The sequence below is a fragment of the Durio zibethinus genome, chromosome 1, assembly GCF_047325235.1.
Source record: "Durio zibethinus cultivar Kanyao isolate XHJ-2024 chromosome 1, ASM4732523v1, whole genome shotgun sequence".
NCBI classification, from domain to species: Eukaryota; Viridiplantae; Streptophyta; class Magnoliopsida; order Malvales; family Malvaceae; genus Durio; species Durio zibethinus.
The window spans coordinates 1,977,841-2,002,853 of NC_143162.1; the positions used below are offsets into that span (position 1 = coordinate 1,977,841).

A 25,013-nucleotide genomic window follows, 5' to 3' on the forward strand; every position below is an offset into this window, starting at 1 on the left:
AAATTTTGATAGGAAGTTAGGGATAACTCCATGATTAACAGGGTGCTTCAGCTTGCTGATATCATTTTTTATTCCTTTTTTTTTACTTTATTGTCATATGATATATGGTTGAACAATGCAATCTCATGTTCCATGTTAACATCAATCCCTGAGAAAGGATCTATAACTGCCCCAGAAGAAGAAAAGCCGAAGAGTATAGAAAAGCCGAAGCGTACATTGATGGAAACAAATGGAAAAGGACCTTAATTTATGTGAGCTGTACTGAGCATATTGTCTTGAAAAGACCCCTTGGAAAAGAAAACCTCAACCGTCGCTTGAAATACAAATGCAAAGGGTGCCCAACTGTCTCAAGTTTGATCTTCGAGCATTTCTTATTATTAATCAGATTGCTCTACCCTCAAACAGTCTAACCAACCAAAAATGCAAAAATAAATACAATACATATGACAATTACACACTAAAACGTGTTGTTCAATCAGATCCCGTTTGTCAGCAAAACTAACATGGGGAGAGCCCATTTTACAGAGAGATCTGACCAACCTAAGTGAAATTATTAGTATTAATGTCGTCATTAAAAGCCACATGTCCAAGTCCAACCCAATCCCTACGCATCGTTCTTCTCAAAAATCCCATTGTTCATTCCCCTCCGCCCAACCCAACGGCTACGTTCATTATTCAAATCATTCACTCACCCCAACGGTCCATTTCCATTTTCCCACAAACCAACCGAAAACACCACCCACCATTTATATACGTACTCTTTCGTCGCTAATATAGTAATATTTCTCTCCCTCTTTCTGATCTAATCCAAAACTCTTAGCTCTTTTTCTTTTTTTTTTTTTTAACAATGGAAGCTGCTGCTAATGCTAACCCTAGTAATGTTCAAGTTCAACATGTGACTAAAAAATCATCCGATGAGCTGCTGAGGAAGTTTGCTGAACTGGAAGATGATGCTGCTCATAAATGTTCAGCAAGGAAGGAGTTAAGGGTGGTGGTGGTTAAACGGAGGAAAACGGCGAGGAGAAGGGAATCAGGTGGCTATAGTCAGTGTGAGAGTCCTTCAGGCAATGAAAGCAGCACCAGCTTAGTGGAGAGGAAATGGCTTCTTCCTCCAGCGGCGACGCGGCGTTCCACATTGCTTAGGCAACTTGGGGTTGGGAGGTCCCATTTAAGAGCTAGGGAAATCAAAAGCAGATCCCTTTTTGGCACCATCGAGAAGGTAAGAGTTAAGGACTTAACTATAGTTTGAGCTCTCTTAATCTCCTATTTTGTGGATTTTATTATTATTTTTAAATAAAAATCAATCTCAATTTGTAGAGTTAACACATAATGATTAAATGAATAAATGAGAAAATTAATTATAATATAATAAAATTAAGATAATAATAGTTTAGATTGAATTAAATTCATTTTAATTTTTTTAGATATTACATAATATTATAAATTTTTAAAATTCGATTCAAATTATTTTTTATATTATTTGATTTAAATTGAACTAAATTTTACATGTTCGGTTTAGTATATTAATTTTTAAATTTTAATTTATATATATTGTTTTAATATATTTAAATAAATTTTGATATAAAATTATTTTTTTTATAAAAATTTTAAATATATATAAATTAATAAAAATATATAATTCTATTTAATTTAATTTTTTATTTTTTAATTTAAATATAATATTTTTTAATATTTAAATTTAATCCAACCTAACAAAAAAATCAAACCAAAACAAACCTAACACTATAATTACAAATTAATTTTTTATTTTTTTATTTTTTTTCTCACTCCTAAATAATACTTTAATATTGATAAGTTATCTAATAGCTACTCTCTGAAGCTATACAATAGGACATAGATATGATTATATTTATGCTCATCATTTTGGTCAAGAAAATGACCCAAACCAAAATCTTTCATCTCTAATTTTGCAAGTAGATACCAATCATTTTCAACATCTTCTTCTCGTTTCTTTTCCTTTTCTTTTCCCCTTGAATTTTCCTTTTTCATTTTTGGGAAGAAAATGAAGTTTGTTGTATTGGTATTTCTGGTTTCTATTGCTCTTTTTTATATTACTTGTGTTATACGTACCTATACGCAAGATAAAAAAAATATTATATTTATATTTTTAATTTTTTTGATGCAGACATGGCGGAAAACTATTGATGGAGCTTCAAAAATTTTCATGGAGAAACATTATAACAAGCATAGGCGTTTGATTAATGATGTTGTCTAATTATAGGTCACAGCTACCTAGCAAATGGAAATTTAATTTAGGCCTTGTAATACTGGCAAAAAAAAAAAAAAAGCTCAGCAATTGGTACATTGGAATCAAATTATATGTATTTGTATTGACTATTCATATATATTTTTTTGTTATCAACATAATAAAAATAGATCAATTCCGATTCAATCTCACTTAAGGAATTCTTATGAGTGTAAAATGCTTGTATCTCACTTATAGATTCCAATATTATTTATTCTTGGAGCAGGAAATATATGAATCAATTAGGCATTTTGCAAAGAGAAATGAAAGTGATTCAGAGTTGGCCAAAACTTAAAAGTGAGTGGCATAAGACTAGGGATGGGAGTTCTATACTCCATATATTTTGATTTGATCTAATTTTTCAGGTTTGATTTCTTTTTAAATTGGATTGGATTGTGTAATAGTCAAAAAATTTCAGATCATAGTTTTAGATAAACTCGTTTCGATTCGATACAATATATATAATTATTTTTTAATTATTTATATAATATTATATTTATTTATATTTATATATTTAATTTTATATTTATATTTTAAAAAATAATATTTTATTAATTTTAAATCAAATAGAATATAATTTTATACAATATCAAATTAAATTCAAATACTAAAAAAAATTTTAAAAAAATCAAATCGTGTTCAAATATTATAAATATAAAATTAAATTAAATTAAAGACAAATAAAAACTTAACTCAATCCAATCCATTACCATCCCTATATTGAACCAAAGAAGAAAAAAGATGATCAGTCAATTTCTATCCTGAACTGGTTTTCATGAATCTGGAGTAAACAAAAAATACTGATCCACCCAAAGAAAAAAAAAAAAAGAGAAAAGAACTATCCCATCAAAGGAGAAAAACACATAGCAGTATTTTTACCTTAGAGAGCCAGCACAACATCAAGGTTTTGGAAGTCCCATTAATTGTGGACATTTTGAACACCCCCATCCCCTGATTCACTGGACATCAACCTCATTTTTATCCGACGGTTTCGATTTGATCCAATTTTTTAAAAGTAACTTTTTTTAAAATTAAATTTCGAATGAAATCGAATAGAATAACAATAAAAAATTTTGCATCATGATTGAGTTTTAGACAAATCCATTGATATATATAATTATTTTTTAATTATTTATTTAATTTTATATTTATATTTATATATATTTATAGTTATTTAATTTTATATTTATATTTATATTTTTAAAATAATATTTTATTAATTTTAGATCAAATTTAATATAATTTTATATAATATTGAGTCTGATTTAAATATTAAAAAAATTAAAAAAAAATCAAATCAAATTCAAATATTATAGATATAAAATTAGATTAAGTTCAACCAACAAAAACCCACCTCAATTGATCTGATTCATTACCATCCCTAAATAAGGCTGGTTTTGATGTAAAATGAAAATGGCATATGCTTAACATTGAACCAGGGAAGAAAAAAGATAATCTGGAATAAACAGATAATATTTACATTGCTCCACCTAAAAAAAAAAAAAGGAGAAAAACACATAGCAGTATTATTACCTTGAGAGAGCCAGCACAACATCAAGGTTTTGGAAGTTCCATTAATTCTGGACACTTTGAACACCCCCATCCCCCGATTCACTTGTCCATTTGATATTGACAAAAACTGCGGAAATCATCACCACCCTCCGATTGAATAAATGTCTGGTGGGGTCAATCAAATGCTGATGCTGATCTCTATATAATTTGTTGGAGAAAAAGTATGATTGATCGGTGGCATTGTAGATTAAGATTGGGATGATTTTATAGGTAAGCTGAAACACATTGAAAAGCTTGTGACACAAAAAAAGGGGACTCAGCTTCACATGCCACAATGTCACATGAATTTGGGTCCCTTTAGTTTTCGAAAAGGAACATAACTCTACCACCACAGTCCTTACAAAGGAGTTGCAATTACTGAGCCACCTACTCCATCTCACCTGTTTTCCTTCAATCTGTTGGATTCAGATGGTTTCCACTACTAAAATTTTTCTGCCTTCTTTTGTGCCAGCAGTAAGAACTTCCATAAACTTCTTTGCCAGTGAAACAATAGGGTTTTATCTGCAATCAAAGAGCATTGCAGCAAATTATCTCAAATAAAATGTTACACATAGCATTTGGCTGACTCTCATGTTCTAAGCTACTTGCAAAAAAAAAAGTTGCTCATCTTTTGCAGAGGTGCTAGGTCAACTCTTTGAGAAATTCCCTCACATTTGTGCAATTTAAAAACTATTCTAAATTTATCTATTTCATCAATAGCTTAAAATTCAAGGAAATGTATCATTCATATAAACATTCATATGACATAAATTTTAGTTTAAAATTAGGAGTGACAAAATAAATTCAAACATAAAAACTAATTTAAAAAAATTTTAATTCGATTTGAAAAAAATAATAAAAAGTTGAGAAACTAAAAACTTAAACTCAAATTTAAAACTACTTTAACACATAAAAATCTAAAATTTAAACAATTAAAATTAAAAACAAGATTAACTTGAATTTAAAATGACCTTAATAAGCTACAATTTAAATTTTAAATATTCGAATTTATTTATTTGTCACATTTATCCTAAAAAATTTAAGTACATTTTTTTGACTCTATGAATATCTAAATTGAAATGATATATTCTATGAAATTTAAAAGTGATTATGAAACTGAATAAATTTGAATTTTAAAAAAAATGACAGTTTCAATTTTGAGTTTTAATGATCATGAATAAAAATAAAATATTACACAAAAACCATAATCATCTTGTTCAATGTACTCCAACCATTTTTATTTTTCTTAATTAAGAGTTAAATTGGCAATTAATTAGTATTATGATTTTAAAAATATTTTTATGTTTCAAACACAAATAAGAAGTTGCTGCAATTAGGTTTCAACAGATCAAAGGAATTAAATAGGATCCGGGTCTCTTGGGTCATCATCATCCGATCTTCAAAGTGATGGCATCATCGTAATTCTCACTTGAAACATGGAATCAGGAAAGAAAAAGAAAAGAAATGAAAAAATGACAACTTTCTGTTTTTGAAAAAGAAAAAGAAAAACAGAAAAATGTCTACTTTTTTCTCTCTACTACTCTCCCCCCCACTTTCTCTCTGTCTCTCCGATCCATGAAATTCTTCATCTTTTCTTCCTTTTCTTTACATTTCTTCTTCTTTGATCCATTACTCTAACTAATCCATTCAAAAGCTTCAAACTTTCCTCACTTTTCCAAGAAATTCACTTCCTTTGATAAAAAAAACTTAGTGGGGTTCTCAAAAATTTTCGCTATCCAAAGTCCAAACCTTAAAAACCCCATTTTTTTTTTTAATTTTCGACCCATTTTTTGCTTTCAAAGGGCAAAGTTCAACAAAGGGTATTGTTTTTAAGGGAAATGAGGGATGTTTTCGTGGTTGGCAAGGATAACTCTCGCTTGTTGGAGACCAGTGAGTCGATATGCCCGTATGAACAAGGATAATAACAATAGTAATAATGATGAACTTGAAGAAGATTCCTCTTCTTTAAGTAATTCACTTCTTTGGTGTAGAGACCTTGAAAAACACTCTTATGGTGATTTCTCCTATGCTGTTGTTCAAGCCAATGAGATCATTGAAGATTATAGTCAAGTTGAGACCGGCAACGATGCTACTTTTGTTGGTGTCTATGATGGACATGGTGGCCCTGATGCTTCTCGCTTTATCTCCGATCATCTCTTCCAAAATTTGCTTAGTAAGTTCTTTTTTTTCTCTCTTTCAAAATTTGCTTTCTGTTTTAGTGGATAATTGGTTGAGTTATTTAAGAATTTTTTTCCCTTTATTTTTTTTCTTAATTTGGGGTTTATTATTTTTTTTCTTTTCTTTCTGTTGGTTTGTTGATTCGTTCTAAGTATGTGTTTCTTGGTTGAATTTTCTGGTAATGAGTTCTTGGGGATTTTTAATCCTTGGTGTTTAGTCTTGTAGTTTTTGTCCACATATGGTATTAATATTATGAATTTTTGTGGTTTGTTTTTATTTTTTTTGTATACTATCTTCAGTCTCAATTTTTGGATATCTTTCTTCTAATAAAAACAACTTGTATGTAATTTGAGCCATCTTGAAGAATTCCTTGCTTAGATTTTTCTGGATTTCTATGTGTCTGTTGGAAATATATTTGTTTATTTATTTATGTTTTATTTATTTCCTTTTCCATATTTGTTTGAATGTAGTTTTTGTTGGTATCCGCCCTAGTTTTTATATTGGAGTAGGCTGTTGTAGATGCTGGTTTAGAGCAATCGTATATGAATTTGTATTTTTCTTTTTGTCTATTTTATTGGAGGCCACAACAAAAATGATGTGATGTCACAATGAGTTGGATGTTATTTAGAGTTCTAACATTGGTAAATGAAAATTTCGTTTTTAATGTAAACCTGTTATGGCTTAAATATAATGTCAAGTTGTCAACAAACAAAGTAAATTAAAGTTGACTATGGAAACTCAACATTTGCTTAACAAAGTTAAGAGTGTCAACTTCATTGGTTGGAATTTACTTGGGACCAATGCTGTATGATAAACAAAGAGAAGGATGTTCACGTAAGCTTGACAGAGATGATTGTGTTCTTCCTTCCAAATAAATAAACTGCTCAGTTTGTATTGGATGCTTTTCTAGAGATCATTCTCGTGTCCTTTCTATTGCCTTCTAGTAATTCGTTCTAGAACATGTGTTACATATCATTCAACAGGGCTTGCTCAGGCTAATGGAACCATTTCTGAAGATATTCTTAGAAGCGCTTTCTCTGCAACTGAAGATGGGTTTCTTACTCTTGTACGTAGAACATGTGGAATAAAACCATTAATTGCAGCAATTGGATCTTGTTGTCTGGTTGGAGTTATATGGAGGGGGACATTATACATTGCTAATTTGGGTGATTCTCGAGCTGTAATTGGCTATTTAGGTAGATCAAATAAGATTGTTGCTGAGCAGTTGACTAAAGATCATAATGCAAGTATAGAGGAGGTCAGACAGGAACTCAGGTCATTGCATCCAGATGATTCTCATATTGTTGTCATGAAGCATGGAGCATGGCGTATTAAAGGCATCATTCAGGTATCCTCTCTTTGGTTCATTTTCATCTGCTCTCCGTATTTTATGCTATGATGTATGTGTGTTGTTATTTATGGGGACCACCACTGGGACATGCAAAACAAGAATGGCTTACGTTTTTATTGAATTTTACATAAGCAATAATGGAGCATAATTTTCTTGCATATGTTTTTAAGATTGTTTGGGATAATTACACCCTCGAACTAATGAATTGTATCCAATTTTGTTTAGTTTTTTGGTCTATGATTATCAGGGGATTGGATGAATGTTGTGGTCCTATAACTATTGAATCATCAAATATCAGATTATTTGTTGAAATGTTGATGGTTTGCCAAGGTTGCCATAGAAACCTTTTACCTTTTTTTTTTTTTTAATTTACTTTCATTGCATACGAAATGCCTTAATGAAATATGAAATCCCTGTCATTAGACTTAATTGCTTGAATTACCTATATGTCATTCAGTCAGTTTCTTTCTCTCTCTCTCTCTCTCTCAATGTTAATGGATTCAGAGCTTACTGGTTCCATATGTACATTACTCATAGGTATTTGTAGCATGTGCTTCTTATGGTTTGGCCTTCCTGTGTTAAGGTGTCCTTTTTCTTTTCTTATTTTATGATATTTTTCTGCTTCAGAAATAGCACTCTTTATTCATAATAAGAGAGTAGTACTGTCTAGGAGATCATAATAAAAGTTTTTAAGCAATATTGGAATGTCAAGGATTTTATTATGTGGTTGCAGAAACCACCGCAAATCTTGCATTGCTGGTTGTGCGATATTGATTTTGGAGAGCCTTAGGAAATTTGTTTTGCTGGTCGTAATTGAAGTTCTAAGATATATATAATTATCTTACCTCTAGAAAAATGTCCTTTCAAGCTACACCATTTGGCCTTTTCCTTCTTCAGATGTCTTGAAGCTTTCTGGAACGATAATGGCAGCCTGCCTTTGTTTGAGGTGTTAGCAGCTATATTGTTGATGGTCAGAACTATCTATGTAGTAGCAAAGGTGTAATAGGAGGGAATACTCCAACTTTTCTTTATGAACTTGTTGCTTTCAACGGTATGATAAGATAAACGTATTTAGCAAGCTGTGCATCTTAGTTGGTTCTTCACATGATCGTTTATCTTCAAAAGTTCTGATTTTTTCTTTTACTTGACTTGGAAGTCAATTTGATGTCGGTTTGCTCACAACACATTTTAGTGGAATTCACTTGTGTTTTGACTTTTCTATGTTCTTTGTGTTCGCCTATGAACTGTTATCAGGTATCTAGATCTATTGGAGATGCATACTTGAAGCGGCCAGAGTTTTCTCTTGATCCTTCTTTCCCACGGTTTCACCTTTCTGAACCCATTCGTCAACCTGTGTTAACAGCAGAACCATCCTTGTGCACCAGGGAATTAAAACCTAGTGATAAGTTTCTCATTTTTGCATCTGATGGACTTTGGGAACATTTGACAAATCAGCAGGCTGTCGAGATTGTTTTTAACTATCCACGAGCAGTAAGTGCTATTTTTAGTGCATCTTCCTTTACCATTGAACTTCAAGTCTCTTATTTAACTCTTTTCCTCCAAAAAAATGTTAGGGAATTGCAAGAAGACTTATTAAAACAGCTTTAAACGAGGCAGCTAGGAAAAGGGAGATGAGATATGAAGATCTTAAGAAGGTTGATAAAGGGATTAGGCGATTTTTCCATGATGATATTACAGTTGTTGTCGTCTTTATAGACCAAGAGTCGCTCAGCACAAAGATGTCTGTTCCAGAGCTGTCTGTTCGAGGGTTCGTTGACACCATTGGACCATCAAACTTCAACATTCTTTAAGGATTGATGCAAAGCAGCAAATGCGTGGTCTATCATCTGAATTATTACCTTGTCACTTGAAATAATCGGTGGGGTTGTGGCGAAGTTCAGCAAGTTTCTTTATGAATTTTACTTTCTTTTTTTTTCTTCAACTGCTGATAGCATTTTTCTGAGCTTTTTTTTTTTCTTTCTTTTTCTCCCATTACCAAGCAAGAAAAGTTTGAACTGATTTTCATTAGTAACTTTTACTTTGATATGCAACTTATTATAACCCCTATAAGAGAAGCTACATTTTCATTTCTTTTTTTTTTCCTTTTCTTCCTTTTCTATTGTTTTCCCCCCTTCATTTGGTTCCAGATGATTATACAAAACGTGTATATTAACAGCAGTGTGTGTGTATATATATATATATATATATATATAAGAATTGTTCTTGTGTTCATCAAATGGAGGCATGTGAAATTATAATGAAAAGATTTCTGATTCAATCCAAAACAAAATCAGTAACAATACGCAACTCTTCTACAATCAAATGGTAATGTAAAAAAATGAATTGCATCATGTTCATCTTCTGAACATCAAGAGTGGAAAACGACAGGGAAAAAAAGGAACAAGAGGGGGAAAATGGGAAATAACTTGAAAAAAAAAAATAGAGATAAGATAAAATAGCAACCCTTTGATTTATAAGCCTTGCGGTGGTACAAAATGTGTACTGTATATCTCTTCATCCCCATCTCTTGCTTTGCATATCTAAAAGCATTTCCTGTGGACAATTGATGGCCCTGACTCATCATACTCTGCCTTTGCAATCCACATCTGCACAGAAAATATGCAGTCAATTTTACCTTTTCTTTTAATATCTTAAAATCTGTATTTGTTTCAAGTACAAAATACCAGGAACAAACATTGTCTAAACTATTCAGAGAAAGCAGATATTATAGCAAACGCAACAAATTTTTAGCCGAGACATAGTCGTTGTCAGGTAGGTTACAACAGAGAATGCAAAGTTGTGTATAAGTATTTGTACCAACAGTTATGAGAAATTCAAGAATGATAAAGTGATTCCAAAGCATATTTATATAAAACACAATATTCTAAAGAATTATAAATGTATCGACCAAGATATGATTTGCTTTCCAAAGATAAAATAAGACAATACCTGCTGGAAGGTGCTGAGGGATGCCAAAATGGAGCCTCCAATCCAAACACTATATTTCCTCTCTGGTGGTGCAACCACTTTAATCTTCATGCTGCTAGGAGCTAATGCTGTAATTTCCTTGCTCATCCTGTCAGCAATTCCAGGGAACATAGTGGAGCCACCACTGAGGACAATATTTCCATAGAGATCCTTCCTAATATCAACATCACACTTCATGATAGAGTTGTACGTGGTTTCATGAATGCCAGCAGCTTCCATCCCAATCATTGATGGCTGGAAGAGGACTTCTGGACAGCGGAATCGTTCAGCCCCAATGGTAATAACCTGTCCGTCTGGTAGCTCATAGCTTTTCTCCACAGAAGAGCTGGTCTTTGCCGTCTCCAGCTCTTGCTCATAGTCAAGAGCAATGTAAGCTAGTTTCTCCTTCATGTCCCTCACAATTTCTCGCTCAGCGGTAGTTGTGAAAGAATAACCACGCTCTGTTAAAATTTTCATGAGGGCATCTGTGAGATCACGACCAGCTAGGTCGAGACGCAAGATGGCATGTGGTAGAGCATAGCCTTCATAGATAGGAACTGTGTGGCTCACACCATCCCCAGAGTCCAAAACGATACCTAAACAGTAACCATGCATATTAGGCAAGACCATGAAACATGTTTGTTCAGAAAAACAATCACTTCTATATCAAGTCAAAAATATACTTTGCTAGTTAGACCAAGGTAATTTTTTTTACCATGAGGAACAAAGGATAGCTGTAGATAATTTATGGTGTTAATGGAAACAGGAAATTGCAGGACACCCGAAATTCAGGTAACCAAGCCGTTTACCATTGCTATCAAAGTGACAAGAGCAATATGCACATATGAAATGTAAAGTGATATGTTTATATGGGCTTCCATGGATCTTGATTTACCAAGCTTGATCATGACTGATGAAATCAGCATATTTGTGTTTCTAACAAGATCTAGGCAAGAAGATCTCTGGTTTCACTCATTACCTCTAAAATTTCTATTACCCTCTTCGGACATAAATCTTGACCTATGATCAGATGGATAAAATTTCCCATGCATACATACAATGGTGAATAGAAAAGAAACAGATAGTTGGTGCTTACCCGTTGTACGACCACTGGCATACAAGGAAAGAACGGCCTGGATAGCAACATACATAGCGGGAGCGTTGAATGTCTCAAACATAATTTGAGTCATCTTCTCACGATTGGCCTTGGGGTTAAGAGGCGCTTCAGTGAGGAGAACTGGATGTTCCTCAGGGGCAACCCGAAGCTCATTGTAGAAGGTATGATGCCAGATTTTCTCCATGTCATCCCAATTGCTAACAATGCCATGCTCAATTGGGTATTTCAATGTCAAAATACCTCTCTTCGATTGAGCCTCATCTCCCACGTAAGCATCTTTTTGGCCCATACCAACCATCACCCCTGTGTGACGTGGGCGACCAACAATGCTAGGGAACACAGCTCTAGGAGCATCATCTCCAGCAAATCCAGCCTAAAAAATTTTGACATCAATCAGCATCTCAAACACTGATAAAAAAAAAAAAAAAAAAAAAACCAACACCATCACCACACTGCAATAAAAGGTTTACCTTGACCATCCCAGTCCCATTGTCACAAACAAGAGGCTGAATATCTTCGTTTTCCGCCATTTTCTATTGCCTGTTTCATACACAGCCGATACCAACATCAATAATCATATATAACACAAAATGATCTCATATCAGAATCTGATACATCCCATCACCCGAAGCTATTTCCAAGATGTGGCACTATTAACATCCGTAGCCGAAAACGACATCATAATTAATCGATAATTATGTAAAATGATAATGAAACAGAAATATCAATAATTATACGCAAAATTAAGTAAAAAATCATAAGATTACATTAAAAAGATCCTGAAATTGAAGATATAAGCATCGAAATTCGATCTAATTAGTACCCAAATTTTGATAAAAAATAAACAGATGAACAAACAAAATGAAGATCCGAACAAAGATAGAAAAGAAAATACTTTTTCTTTTCGATTCTCTGTCTTGCTGGTTCAACGGACTGTCGAGGTTTGTGGGAATGAGTGCGGTTAGGGTACCCGCCCTCTTTGTTTTAAAAAAGGAAGGTGGTGCAAATGAAACTCCGCTTCAAACGTAAATTCACCTCAAATTCCATTTCCGAAGATCTTGGCCGTCCGTTGCCATTGTCCCCATCTACGGACCCCATTTCTCTCCATATTCGTGGTGGAAACAGCTGGCTCCCTTTCGGCTTGTCAATCTGTGTGGACGGATATACCCATCTCTTTAAATAGATTGACCTTTTGTAGTGCTAAAGAAAACAATAGAAAATATATATATCTAAATTAAATTCCTTTTTGGTCCAGTTAACCGTTGGAATTGATATCTACCTTTGTTTTTTATTCACCTGCGGTCACTTTTACCTACACTTGTCTGATCCTCTTATATTATCTCTCTCTAGTGTAATCTTTCCGAGTTGAATCGTTACAATAAAATATTTGAGTTTTAACTCAAATTCATTATTAAAATCTTAGTTCGAATTTCATCCAATTTTATTTTTTAAATTTAAATTTAATTTAAAATAAAAATTAAATTATTTAAATTTATTTGTATTCGAATTTAAATTTGATTATGTGTATAAATTTGATATAAATTTAAATTAATATATAAAAATAAAACAATAAATTTTAATTAAAATAATAAAAATATATAAAAATTTAAAAAATTGGTTTAAACTAAACAAGTTGGCTATTAAAATTTTTGAATTCGATTCATTTAATAAATCAAACTATTTGATCTTTATTTGATCAAAAATAAAATTGATTTTTATTTTTTATTTTAAACTCAATTATGTATATAAATTTAAATTTGAATTCGAATTAATATATTAAAAAATAAAATAATAATTTTTTATTTAAAAAATAAAAAGATATTAAAAATTAAATTAAATTCATAAATAATTCAAACTAAATATAAAAATATTTAAATTTGATGTATTTGATAAATTAAATTATTAAATCTCAACTTGATAATGAACAAATTAAATTTAAATTTTATCTAAATTAAATCGGTTTGAGAGTATTAATGTATTATTCCCATTTACTCTCAACTATAAAGCCGGATCAACGTTGATCATCAAACGTTGCCGTAATATTGCGGACGATTTTTGCGTTTGATAACTGATCGTGTGCGGCCATATATAACGTGCGATGCGTTAACGTTAAAGAAAAGCACACCACGTGGTCTCCAATCTCAGACATTGACGTTTAGAAGTTTGACCACTTCATTTTCTTTTTTATTGGAAAATTTATTTAAAAGAAATATAATAATCCTTTTAAAGAAAAAGAAAATAAAAGAGCTTGGTGGATTTTTCTTTTTTGTTTTCATCCATTAAGATGTCTTTTTATTCTAATATTAAATTTTAATTTTTTCATATTCTCATCAAAAAGAATTTCAATATAATAAATGTGTTTTTGTGATTCTTTAATCTTAAAAATATTCTTTTCTCAAAATTATTCTTATTTTTTGTTTAATTAATTGAATTAGATAAATAAAAATAATTATTTTTAAAATTTTTTAGAAATTTTTATTTAAAAATGAGAAATTTGGAGTTTGAACCATATTTTTTTTAATTTTAATAAGAAATTATATAAATTGGTATATAAAAATTTAAAATAAAATTATCCAATTATCCAATCAGACTACAAAAATTTAATACAAAATTGATGGGACAAATAACATGATTAAAAGACCCATTTTCTTTGGTTAATATTTCTATTTTTAGTTATTTTCAAGGCAAAGTTGTTATTAGAAACCAAACAAAAACACATTTTTACTTTAATTAATCATGCTTGACATGGAACGAACATAATCATAGGATCAAATGAGATTCCTTTTGGGCACATCTTTTATTTATGTGAACCTCTCTTCTACCTTTATAACTATGGCCGGCTATTATCTCATAATCGGCCCCGCACGAATGTAAAGAGAAACCTTTTTCCATTTTGTTGGTCGAGGTCACCACTCGCTTTTAAATTCTTAAAATTTTTAGCTAGTAAATTTGATAATTTAAATATAATATAAATATAATACGATTTAAAATTTTATTAATAATTATATATATTTAATAAAATAAAATAAAATATTTTATATTTTTATATTGATATAAATTATTATACATAATATGTAAATTTTAATATTTAATATGACAAATATACATATATGGTCTAAAAGTGATCCAGCTAAGTATTGCAATAAAGGGAGTTTTCCTCATTTTAAAAGTTTGGGGTTTCTAATTAAAAGTGAAGTCATGTGCAATGGTTTCATTTGCATTTCATTCGTATTAGTTACCTGTCAATCACGTTTGGTTAAGGTTGGTAGGAGGTTTTAATTAAACCCAACTTAAAGTTAACCTGAATGTTAGTTTGTTATTTATTTGATTCGTTACCTACGTGCCTCAGCTGTCAAGTCTTTCCTCCAAGATAAAACAAATTTTAAAATGATCATAATTACTTGCTTTGAAAATCAAACTAATATTAACAAGTCTCGTTTTTAAGGTCGATATTGCATAAAAATTAAAATATCATATATGATTTTATTAAAATTTTAAATCATAAATTTTTATATTTTATTATTGTTTTTATTTTTATTTTTTATAATCGTATTTTAAAATTTGTCAGCCGAGGCTTCGAAACAAACGTTCAAATACATCAATTGCATCACTAGAACTGGTATTATTGCTGAGTGGGAATCAGGTCATGTTCTTCCAGCCTGGTCTATCTAGCATTCAGTTGCATCCCATAGGATATGGACCTAACGTAACGCTGGATAAATGGATGCATGGCCACCATATAACCATCATTTTGGAAAATTTTAATTGCAATTTGCTAGTGTAATGGTTTTAAGAATTTGTGAAGTCTATGGTTCGAATCTTGAAAAAAAAAAAAAGAATTGAGATTTATGAGATGAGAAAGAAATTTATTTTTAATGTATAATTCAAGATCATATGTAAACAAAATTTCTTAAAGGTTTTTTTTATTATTTTGTATATATTAATTTATGAAAAATTATTTTATTCACGATGACTGTGTGGCTTAAAGCTTTATAACTGAGTTATAGGGTTCTTACATCTGATAATTAAAACAAAGACAAGGAATTACAGGTTCCAAGGTTGAAATTTCAGAAACTAAGAATTTGAATGTTGATGCTTGAATTGTTTACTTGCTTTTAATTAGAGTTTTTTTTTTTATGAATTCAAAATTTAATTTTATTGATTTATATATTTATATTTTAAAATTAATATTTATTAAATTTAAATTTAAATTCTAATGCCTATAAATTTTTTTATTTGTGATTGCCTTATTACTTTTTATTTTCTTATGTAGTTTAGATTCATTGGAGGTAATAGGTGCTGTGGCATGGGATTTGCGGTATAGTTCCGTTCCCCCCATGTGTACCGTGGCATAAACCCCAGCTGTGGTGATTTCTTGGAATTTGACTTAATGCGCCATAAGTTACACTTATACTGATATTATTAAATAGATTTGATAATTTAAAATATGATATAAAAATAAGTTATAAATAAATTAAATAAAATTAAAAATTTATATTTTATATTTTTATATTTTTATATTTATATATATTATGATATATAATTTTTATAAAAATAAAATATTTTACACCATATAATAATACATCTATCATCATGTACGACAATAATAGGCCTCTCTGTTTCTCATCCAGGTTGATTGCCAGAATTGACAGGGACAATGAAATGAGTAACTGATGACCAACACAAAGTACAGCCATCCTTAATCCTTTACTAGTCTCACTGTAGAGATTGCCATTACATTTAGTTCATGTTTTCCGAAGAAGGGAACATTTGGTAGAGCTGTCAAAGTAATCGGAACTTAAAAAAGTCATTCAATATGTTTAAGGTAATAAAAAAAAAAATCGTTCGATCATCCGAAATTAATCTAAGTCGATTCGACAAAAAAATCAACCATTTAAATTATCTAATTCAAAATAAAAAAAAAATTCAAACTTAAATTAATTTAATTTTAAAACGGTTCAAACCTAAAAGTTTAATCCAATATTATTATAATTTGATTTAGAAACTTAATTTAAATTTTAAATTATTTAAATTCAAATAATTTAAATGTTAAATTCAAAAAATTTGAATATAAAATAAACTTAAATTTTTTTTTAATTTAAAATTATTCGACCAAAAACATTTTGATTCATTTCAATCAAGTTTGTCGTATTAATCACATTGCGAAATAGAAGGATCTTGCCTGCTCATGAATGATATGTGCTTGTTTGGTGAATAACATTTATAATGGAACAGATTCAAATTAGAACAAGGAAAATATGTTCAAGCAACGGTGTTGATAATTGTTGCTATCTTTTTTGTATGGTTCACCTAAAAGAAGTGAACTAAAATCTATATACTATAATTTTTTTATTTCGAAATAAGGGGTTTTGAAAATTTTTTATTTATTTGAAAAAAACTATTTTTATGAGAAATACAAGTATTTATTATTAAATTACATATTTAAAATAGTAAATTCAGTTTTTTTTTTTTAACAATAAGTTTGAAAGTATTTATTTTTTATTTTGCAGATTTTATGAAACAAAGAAAGCACTCAGACAGAAACTTATTCCTCTAAGCGTTTAACACCCAAGTAAAAAGGTGTCCGAGTTGAATCGGAGGATGAAATCATTGACATCATGGGCACCAAACGCAGCGTTTTACGTTCATCGTAATCCGTATCAGCATCAACATCTGAAACCCAAAATATCCCATTTCTTATAAGTCTTCTCTGTTTCTTCTTTTTCTACCTCCATCCTTAGTTTTCTTTTTCATTGTTTAACTTCCTAATGCTAAGAGCTATACAAATTCTTGGTTGTTCATCTGGGTTTATCTCTCAAAGACTAAAAAAGCCTCATTCTGGTAATGGGTTTTCTTTAATCCATTCAAAAAGAAGCTACAGTTCAACTTCTTTGTCTCTGCGTCCTTTTTGGGCTCCGAAATCTCGTTCTTTTAGAGTGATTCGAATGCTTTCGACTCAGTCCGAGTCCAACTCCGATGCCCCTTCTTCCTCTTCTTATTCGGTTGCAGTTCATTCAGCCGTGAGTTTTTTCTTTGGAACTGTGAATTGAGATTTTGTGCTTAATTTACCTTGTAATAAAAGAAAGTTTGCTTTTTTTGGGCAATTAAGCTGCTAATTCAGTGATTTAGTTTTATGTAGTAGTAAGCTGTGTATGTGATTATTATTATTATTATTATTATTAAATTAAAAAATTAAGTGTTTTTTTTTTGGGGGTTCAAATGCTTATGTGGTGAATTTGGCTTTATACTTTACCAACATTTTCTGGAATATTGAATTATGGGTTTGGATTTAATTGTCTTTGGAATTATAATTTTGGATAATGCAGATTATAATAATGTGATCAACCTCCATTGAAACTTATGATATAAATTGGATAATTCCTTGTGCAAGGCAAGCATGTTTGGTTTTGCAGTGATTGTAAAGCTTGGTGCAATTCTAGGCCTACATTGGTGAGATTCGTGACAAAAGGGAAATAGTGGTTTCTATGTAATATTAAATGTGTTTTTATCATCTTACAATCATCATCCTATGGTCAATTGGCGGTGAGAAATTTTTTTTTTTTGTTGGAAGGCTGTGTGATTAAGTGGTACCAGATTAAACACAAATAGGCTTCCTGTAGCAATAAAATGTGAGAGAATGAACAATAAATTTGAATTGAGTTTTAGTATAGAGTGCAATTCTCTATATTAGCTAATTGTAGCTCGCAGGCATTTGTCAAACTCATTTAATGTTTGATGTCTGATTTCTATCTTATTCACCTAAATTAGATTAATGTTACATACTAACATAGTTTGTCAGAAATGGTTCCTTTGCTTGATTTCTGCAATATTGCAAGCAATAAAGCACTGGGCAAAAGGAATTTCCTAGGAAGTTTAAAGACCTAATGTGCCTTGATGTATTCCTTTGTGGATGCTTCTAATGTCTTATTATTTGGTGGTTTATATGCCATAAACATATCGTATGATTAGTTTCTTGCTAAACATAGGATAGGTCACTTTGTTTGACAATGATGTACACATCTGATTCTATTTTCTGTCTTTCATTTTTATTTTTTTATTTATTTTTTCAGAATGCTTAAGCTTTAAGCATTAGAAGAATTTTATAGTTTTAACTTGGTTTGAGGGAGCAGAAAGAATTGATATATTACATGCTCTACCATTGAGCATTCATTATTTTATTTTATTTTGAAAACTAAAGCTGGCTGGAAATTTTAATTTTATCTTTCGAAATTAAATTATTATTGAAACTCTAAGTGGTGATGGTAGCTGTAGCATTTTTTTAGAAACAAGATAATTACAAAATAAACTGCTTCTATGAAGTAATAAATGAAAGATGGATTCTGTATTGGCACTATTCATAGTTCTTTTCTCTACCTACGATGGTAGAATATCCCATGAGGTAAAGGCTAAGAACTTTTTAAGGATAATACCTATCTGTATGCCAGTGATTGAGAAATAGATATCATGTTACAGGGCAATGTTCATAAGATCAAGTTCTGTCAGTGGTGTGGTGGCCTGGCGAAGCATGAAATACCTGATGGAGAAGAGAAGATAAGAGCTATTTGCACTATTTGTGGAAAAATTGCCTATCAAAATCCAAAAATGGTAGGTTGATTTATTGCAGCAAAATAGAATGTAGCTTGCTATTTGCCAGATGGTATGTTTTTGCCTGAGTATAGCTGTGGTGTTTTAGTCTTTGCCTCTTCAAGTTTCTTTATGTTGATGCTTGGGCATCTTGCGTGTAACTAATTATTTTCCTGTGCTTTGATAAATCTTTGAAGAGAAGCCCCTTTACAGAGGAAGGGGTTAGGTGTTATTCTTGCACATAACTAATCATTTTGATGTGCTTTGATAAGCCTTGGAAGAGAAGCCCCCTAGATTTGCGTAGGGTGGGGTTAGGTTTATTTTTTAGATAAAAGGATGTTCTATTTTTCACTGTATGATTTCATGATTATCTCCAAAGTTTTCTACCAAGATTTTTGAAAGTAATGTAAAGGATCATGGGATGGTCAAACTTAATCAACATCTTTGAAGTGAAATGTAATTATTATATTACCTATAATGGTTGCTTTGTTCTGAGTTTTCCTTATTTATTGTGATTCATGCAAAATATGGAGTGTCCTAATTCCAATCCTATTCCTGGTATCTATTTATTAAAACAGTTGCTGGTGATGGTTATTTCAAAATGCTAATGTATAAAAGGTCCTTTTGCCTTTTTAACATTCTGCAAAATTGAATAACTTTGTCGATGTATGACATTAACTACTAACTCATGCTAGTTAGAGTGTGGTATTTTCTTCCTTCCCTAAAATAGTCCACTTGCATTCGAGATGGGGGTAGATATCCCCTATAATTTTGGATGGTTACTGGAACAAATATTGCTTTGAATGTGCTGCATCCTGTCTTCTGAATCACATTCCTTTTTCTAATTTATAATTTGTTAGGCTTTGAATTACTTTCTTTCCTCAGATGAAATTTTTATGCTTAATTTTTGTTTTAAATTGATGCTCTTAGGTTGTGGGTTGCCTCATCGAGCATGATAGAAAGATCCTACTTTGCAAGCGAAACATTGAACCATCTTATGGTCTTTGGTATGATTTAGATGATTGGAATTTGGTTTAGGAAAGGATTGAATATTGTTTTCTCTTATTTTTCTGTTATTTGCCTGAATAGAGATTAATTATGCATTTCAAATTTGGGGCACTAGCACTTTCTTTTCTTGTGAATAGCTAATTTCTACCATCTCTGATGGTCAATACAATATTTGAGTTGATCGGGTGGCATTGACATAGGACTCTTCCTGCTGGTTACCTGGAAATTGGGGAGTCAGCTACAGAAGGAGCAATCAGGGAAACTTGGGAAGAAGCAGGTGCTGAAGTGGAAGTGGTTTCACCTTTTGCGCAACTGGACATTCCTCTTATTGGACAAGTTAGAAGAAGCATCCTTAATTACTTCTACTTTTATTTCCTCTGCATTTACTGAGGATGTTTGTGTATCTAAAATTGCTTTTTCTTTTCCTTTTTTTGGAGCAGACTTACATAATCTTCTTGGCAAAGCTGAAGAAGCCCCAGTTTTCACCAGGACCCGAATCATCTGAGTGCTGTCTCTTTGAATTGGACAATATTCCTTTTGATTCTTTGGCATTTTCTTCAATTTTCGTGACCTTGAATTTGGTAAGAGCTTTTTTTTCTTTTTTCGTTCTTTCGGTAAAAATAAATCTTGTTAAAATTCATTTAACAATTCTCATCAATCATTTATCTTATGGCCAAAAAGAACCACATATCTTAACTCTTAATACATTGAATTGTCTCTTTGTTGGTGCAGTACATTGAAGATGTTAAATCCGGAAAAATAAAGTTTCACTATGGTATCATTAACAAAAGGTATTTCAGTTTTTTATTTGTGAAACTGCCACTAGAAAATTTTGTGAAGTTCATTGGGGAAAGAGAAATTTATGTTCTGAACTTTTATTTATCATCTTGGGAAATAGCAATCAAGTCATCCATTCGATGGCAGTAACCTGTTTCCTGATGTTTGGTGAAGAGTAAAAATGATATTTTAGGTTTTACAGTGTCATTGTTTCTTTCTCTCTATTTGGGTTTGGCTGTCTGAATTTTGAGATTACTTTCTACTTGTTCAGTGAATCCTATTGTTATGTGACCTATCAATGAAATAGAGAAATTTACCATTTTGCTCATTCATCATTGACAATTATTTACTTTTTGTTTTATTATTAAATTTAGAAAAGCTTACTCTCATTATCGAGTCTTGTTTCTGATGTTTGTTGGCAGGCTTGGGACAGGCCCGTCTGATATTCGTGCCTTTACACTTGACTATCATTTGCAGGTCTGACATGCGGTTGATTGCTCTGCTGCTTCTTGTCCAGTGCATAATAGTCTGTAAGGGTAATATACTGAATAGCTGGGAGTGAAATCCTTGTACTTTTACTTTCCTGAGAGAAATTTGCTTGTCTGGTGCTGTAACTTCCATTGATATTTGAGGTTTTCAAGTAAAAACTCCTTATAATTTATGCTGCTGACAAAATAATATCCGGATGGCAGGATGAGCTGCCAATCATGTAGTTTCATTTTTCTTCTAGAATTTTTATGGTTGTACATATTGTCATTCGTCTCTTATTGCTTCTAATCCGGTGAAGTTTATTGTGGTAATTAGCCTCCAGATTCTCTGAGCTAAAAATTTTATTGAATTGAGTCTCTTTTGCACTGGTAAACTTATTTTTGAACTATGATCGAATTTTGAGTTATTGTTTTCTCTTGTGCTGCTTTCTAGGATCCGATTTTTGAGTGGAAGGCATATGATTAGAGTCTGACTCTCACACATGACTCTATGGTGTCGATGTTGAGTCAACTACCATGTTTATGGAGTGAAAAGATTTCTGAGGAAGCAAGTGTATCTACTGAAATTGGTAATGGATATATTTTGCTTCTCGAAATTTGTATACATAGATTGTTTCTACAAATAACAATTCTTGAGTCAGAATTTATTAGATAAATGATGTATGGTGCAAATATTCCATTATGTACCCCTGCAAAATTTCGTCTTTGTCTTGTAAAGGACTGTAGGAGAGATCTGGAGTTGGAGACTCTTAAAAGTTTGGTATTATTCAGGTGATTTCAATTGATTTGATCGACTGGAGAAGCAACTTTCATTTAGTTTTGTTCCATTCAATGGTTTTAGGGGGTGCAGAGGAAAAAGAATTTTGAATCCAAATATAGCCGCTTCATGTTCAATAGATTTTGTCGGATAAGAGAGATTTTGATCTCTGACTGTTGAATTGTTCAATGCGTTGAACTCTACACTAATCAACTTTTTTCTGTTGCTTTCATTGTTAAACAATGACTGTAATGGCAATCAAGATGTTTTCTTTCTTTCCCCTGTAATAGCAATTACTCTCATCAGGAAGTTTTTCCAACTGCATTATTGCAGCAAAAAGTCACATAAGAAAAAAAAATGCAGTACCATCTCAATCACTTTAGATTCTCATAAATAAATAGCAAAAGAAAACATAAAAAGCAGCTTTATTTGCATCTCTCGATCCATTTCATCTCCATAAATAAACCAGTATTCTAGTTTTTATTCAAAAACAAAAACATGTGCCAAGATGACTGCAACTTTACTTGAATGTCAATTGAAGGAGTGGACTTAATTCAAGATCTTGAATGGGAAGTTTTAGTTATGGAGGTCAGCCCCAGGCAAAAGCACCCTTTATTGAATTGAAATATTTGAAACCTGTTGCCTCTGGATTCTGGAATTTGAAATATTTTACTACACGTTTCACTGATGTCGAGAGCACCTGAAAACAGAACAGGGGTTTCAAGATCAGGATTCAGAAGGTAGCTTAAGACAGAATCTCCACTTCAACAAAAACACACACAAACAAAACCTTGTGGCGATTATCAGAGGGTAAGAACAACTTAGTTGACGAGGAGCTACTCTTTCTACATGTCAAGAGAGACAAGCTGCATATGGTTTTAATCAAAACATGGAAGAAATTGAAATACTAAGGTCGTTTCAGTTAGGCAGTGTATTAATGGAATTGATGTATCGAAAAGTAAACTACGATAAATTCAACATAAAAAATGCATACATGGGAACCTAAAAACAAAAATTAAAGGACCAATACTGAAAGCAACTGCAGACAAATGATGTGGTTACCTACGGATGATTAGAATTGAAATTCTTGTTCATCCACCAACATGAAAGTATTATTGACATTCGATATAACATTAAGGGTCCATTTGGTAGAGGGGATAGAGACAAGAAAAAGAAAAAGAAAGAAAATGTTTTAATTTAAAGGTTGAGTTACAAAATAACAAATGTGGTTATGAAACCTAGTAAAAAATTTTCCATCCTCCCTGCCAAAGAAAACCCCTCAAGCAACTGCCTCCAATTGACTCGATACTAACAAAGTAACAAACCCAAGTTCAATCAGTTAGGTGTCAACACATACGACACACCGGAGGAAAATGACAAGCAGAAGTACTGAAATTTCATTAGCCAGTATGTTAGATATATTGAAAGGATTTAGCAACTAGCTCAAAATGCCTGTCTGATAAAGACCATCAGTCAGTCAAGCCATGCAGAATCGGGCATTTACTCGTAGACACTGTTTACAAGAGCTATCACAAACAGATTCACGGGCTTTGAAAGTGACGTCCCTCACCTAATCATTGAAAACATAGCCATATGTATATTTACTGCACTAACACCAATACCAATCATTAACTCAATCTGCTTCTTTCTAAATCCTAAATATAGAAACTAATGCAAATTAAAATACTTCGACTTGAACAAGTAAAAACAACATAAGAGAAACAGAAACCACTGATACAATAAACCCAAAGAAGAAAAAAAACAACAAACCTTTATCATTTCTGCATGTCATAAGCCTTTAATTGAATCAACAAAACCACTGCTGAGAAGCCTCTCTACATACTTGCCAAGAATATCAACCTCCAAATTCACCTTTTGCCCAACTTCCTTCGAGGGAATCACCACTTTCTGCTGTGTATAAGCAACTAACATAAAATTAAAACAAAGTTCCTCTTCAAACACATCCACCACAGTCAAACTAGTTCCATCCACAGCTATAAACCCTTTGGGCACCACATATTTCAACAAACTCTTATCAACCTTAACCTTAATCCACAATGAATCCCCTTCCACCTCTTTCCCCACTATCTCCCCTGTCCCATCTACGTGCCCTTGCACGAAATGGCCTCCCATCCGGCCTGTGGGCTGGATAGCCCGCTCCAAATTCACCAATGACCCGGGTTCCAATTCACTCAATGAAGTTTTCCTTAGGGTTTCAGGAGACAACCCCACCGTGAATTCTCCCAAAAGGGTATCGAAATCCGTCACTGTTAAGCAAGTTCCATTAACGGCAATGCTGTCACCGAGGTGAACATCTTCTATAACGGTTTTCGCGTGTATTTTGAGATCGAAACCGCCATGATCCGCCATACCCAATTGCTTGATTTCACCCATTTCTTCCACGATGCCGGTGAAGAGAGCATGGATTTTGGGGCTTTGGAAATATTGGGTCTTGGGTCTGATTCTGGATGGTTTAGTAAAAAGAGAAGAGGATTTCGAAATGGGGTTGGCTTTGAGGCGAGTTCTCAATGATGGAGTTTTGAGGAGGTTGAAGATTATTGGGTTTTTAGATGGAGAGGCTTTGGGGATTACGGCGAGTGAATTCAGAGATGTAGAGAGCAGCATCCTCTTTGCTTCTTGTTTTCTTCTCTACTCCGTTTGTTTCTCGAGGAAAAAAAAAAAAAGCGCAAAGAGCAAGTTCGCTTTGTCCGAACTCCGAAGTGGTCAAAACCATAAACTCACGTTGGAGTAGCTGTCTGAGCAGATCGATTTCAGTCAATATTTAATTATTTATACAAAAATAGCTTTCCAAAAAGTTATTTATCCAAAAATAACTTTAATTTCCGAATTTCGCGGGGCCAAGGCCGCCAAAAAGTGTACAAAAAATTTATCATGAGATGGATTGGTCCCCTGATTTGATCATCCAATCAAAGATCACCAATTGTAAGATCTCTGATTGCCCCAACATT

At 31.9% G+C, this 25,013-nt stretch overlaps 5 protein-coding genes across 9 annotated transcripts; 3 read left to right on the plus strand and 2 right to left on the minus strand.

The window, feature by feature from the left end:
• The first annotated feature begins 44 nt into the window (after nt 1-44).
• LOC111311574 (uncharacterized) lies at nt 45-2,413 on the plus strand. The gene is made up of 2 exons (XM_022911074.2): nt 45-1,219; nt 2,147-2,413. The coding sequence occupies exons 1-2, from the start codon at nt 848-850 to the stop codon at nt 2,234-2,236; spliced, it is 462 nt and encodes a 153-aa protein (XP_022766809.2). The 5' UTR covers nt 45-847; the 3' UTR covers nt 2,237-2,413.
• A 2,889-nt stretch (nt 2,414-5,302) lies between these two features.
• Nucleotides 5,303-9,442, plus strand: LOC111311576 (putative protein phosphatase 2C 68). Its single transcript, XM_022911076.2, has 4 exons — nt 5,303-5,990; nt 6,979-7,343; nt 8,601-8,837; nt 8,921-9,442. The coding sequence occupies exons 1-4, from the start codon at nt 5,663-5,665 to the stop codon at nt 9,155-9,157; spliced, it is 1,167 nt and encodes a 388-aa protein (XP_022766811.2). The 5' UTR covers nt 5,303-5,662; the 3' UTR covers nt 9,158-9,442.
• A 153-nt stretch (nt 9,443-9,595) lies between these two features.
• Nucleotides 9,596-12,573, minus strand: LOC111311577 (actin-like). Its single transcript, XM_022911078.2, has 5 exons — nt 12,326-12,573; nt 11,901-11,970; nt 11,410-11,803; nt 10,296-10,909; nt 9,596-9,952 (listed from the first exon to the last, which is right to left on the minus strand). Exons 2-5 carry the CDS (start codon nt 11,958-11,960, stop codon nt 9,887-9,889), a joined length of 1,134 nt encoding a protein of 377 aa, XP_022766813.1. The 5' UTR covers nt 11,961-11,970; nt 12,326-12,573; the 3' UTR covers nt 9,596-9,886.
• Nucleotides 12,574-17,109: 4,536 nt separating this feature from the next.
• NUDX23 (nudix hydrolase homolog 23) lies at nt 17,110-22,103 on the plus strand. Of its 5 annotated transcripts, none has more exons than XM_022911084.2 (8): nt 17,111-17,450; nt 18,904-19,035; nt 19,945-20,021; nt 20,223-20,358; nt 20,463-20,603; nt 20,755-20,813; nt 21,277-21,335; nt 21,721-22,103. In XM_022911084.2, the coding sequence occupies exons 1-8, from the start codon at nt 17,199-17,201 to the stop codon at nt 21,732-21,734; spliced, it is 870 nt and encodes a 289-aa protein (XP_022766819.1). In that variant the 5' UTR covers nt 17,111-17,198; the 3' UTR covers nt 21,735-22,103. The 5 variants fall into 5 exon arrangements, 4 of the variants coding, with proteins under 4 accessions (XP_022766818.1, XP_022766819.1, XP_022766821.1 ...); XR_002692645.2 differs by having other exon boundaries at nt 17,112-17,450; nt 21,222-21,335; XM_022911083.2 differs by lacking the exon at nt 21,721-22,103 and having other exon boundaries at nt 17,110-17,450; nt 21,277-21,546.
• A 339-nt stretch (nt 22,104-22,442) lies between these two features.
• On the minus strand, nt 22,443-24,807 carry LOC111311582 (riboflavin synthase-like). Its single transcript, XM_022911088.2, has 2 exons — nt 23,815-24,807; nt 22,443-22,744 (listed from the first exon to the last, which is right to left on the minus strand). Exon 1 carries the CDS (start codon nt 24,667-24,669, stop codon nt 23,833-23,835), a length of 837 nt encoding a protein of 278 aa, XP_022766823.1. The 5' UTR covers nt 24,670-24,807; the 3' UTR covers nt 22,443-22,744; nt 23,815-23,832.
• Between the last annotated feature and the right edge of the window lie 206 nt (nt 24,808-25,013).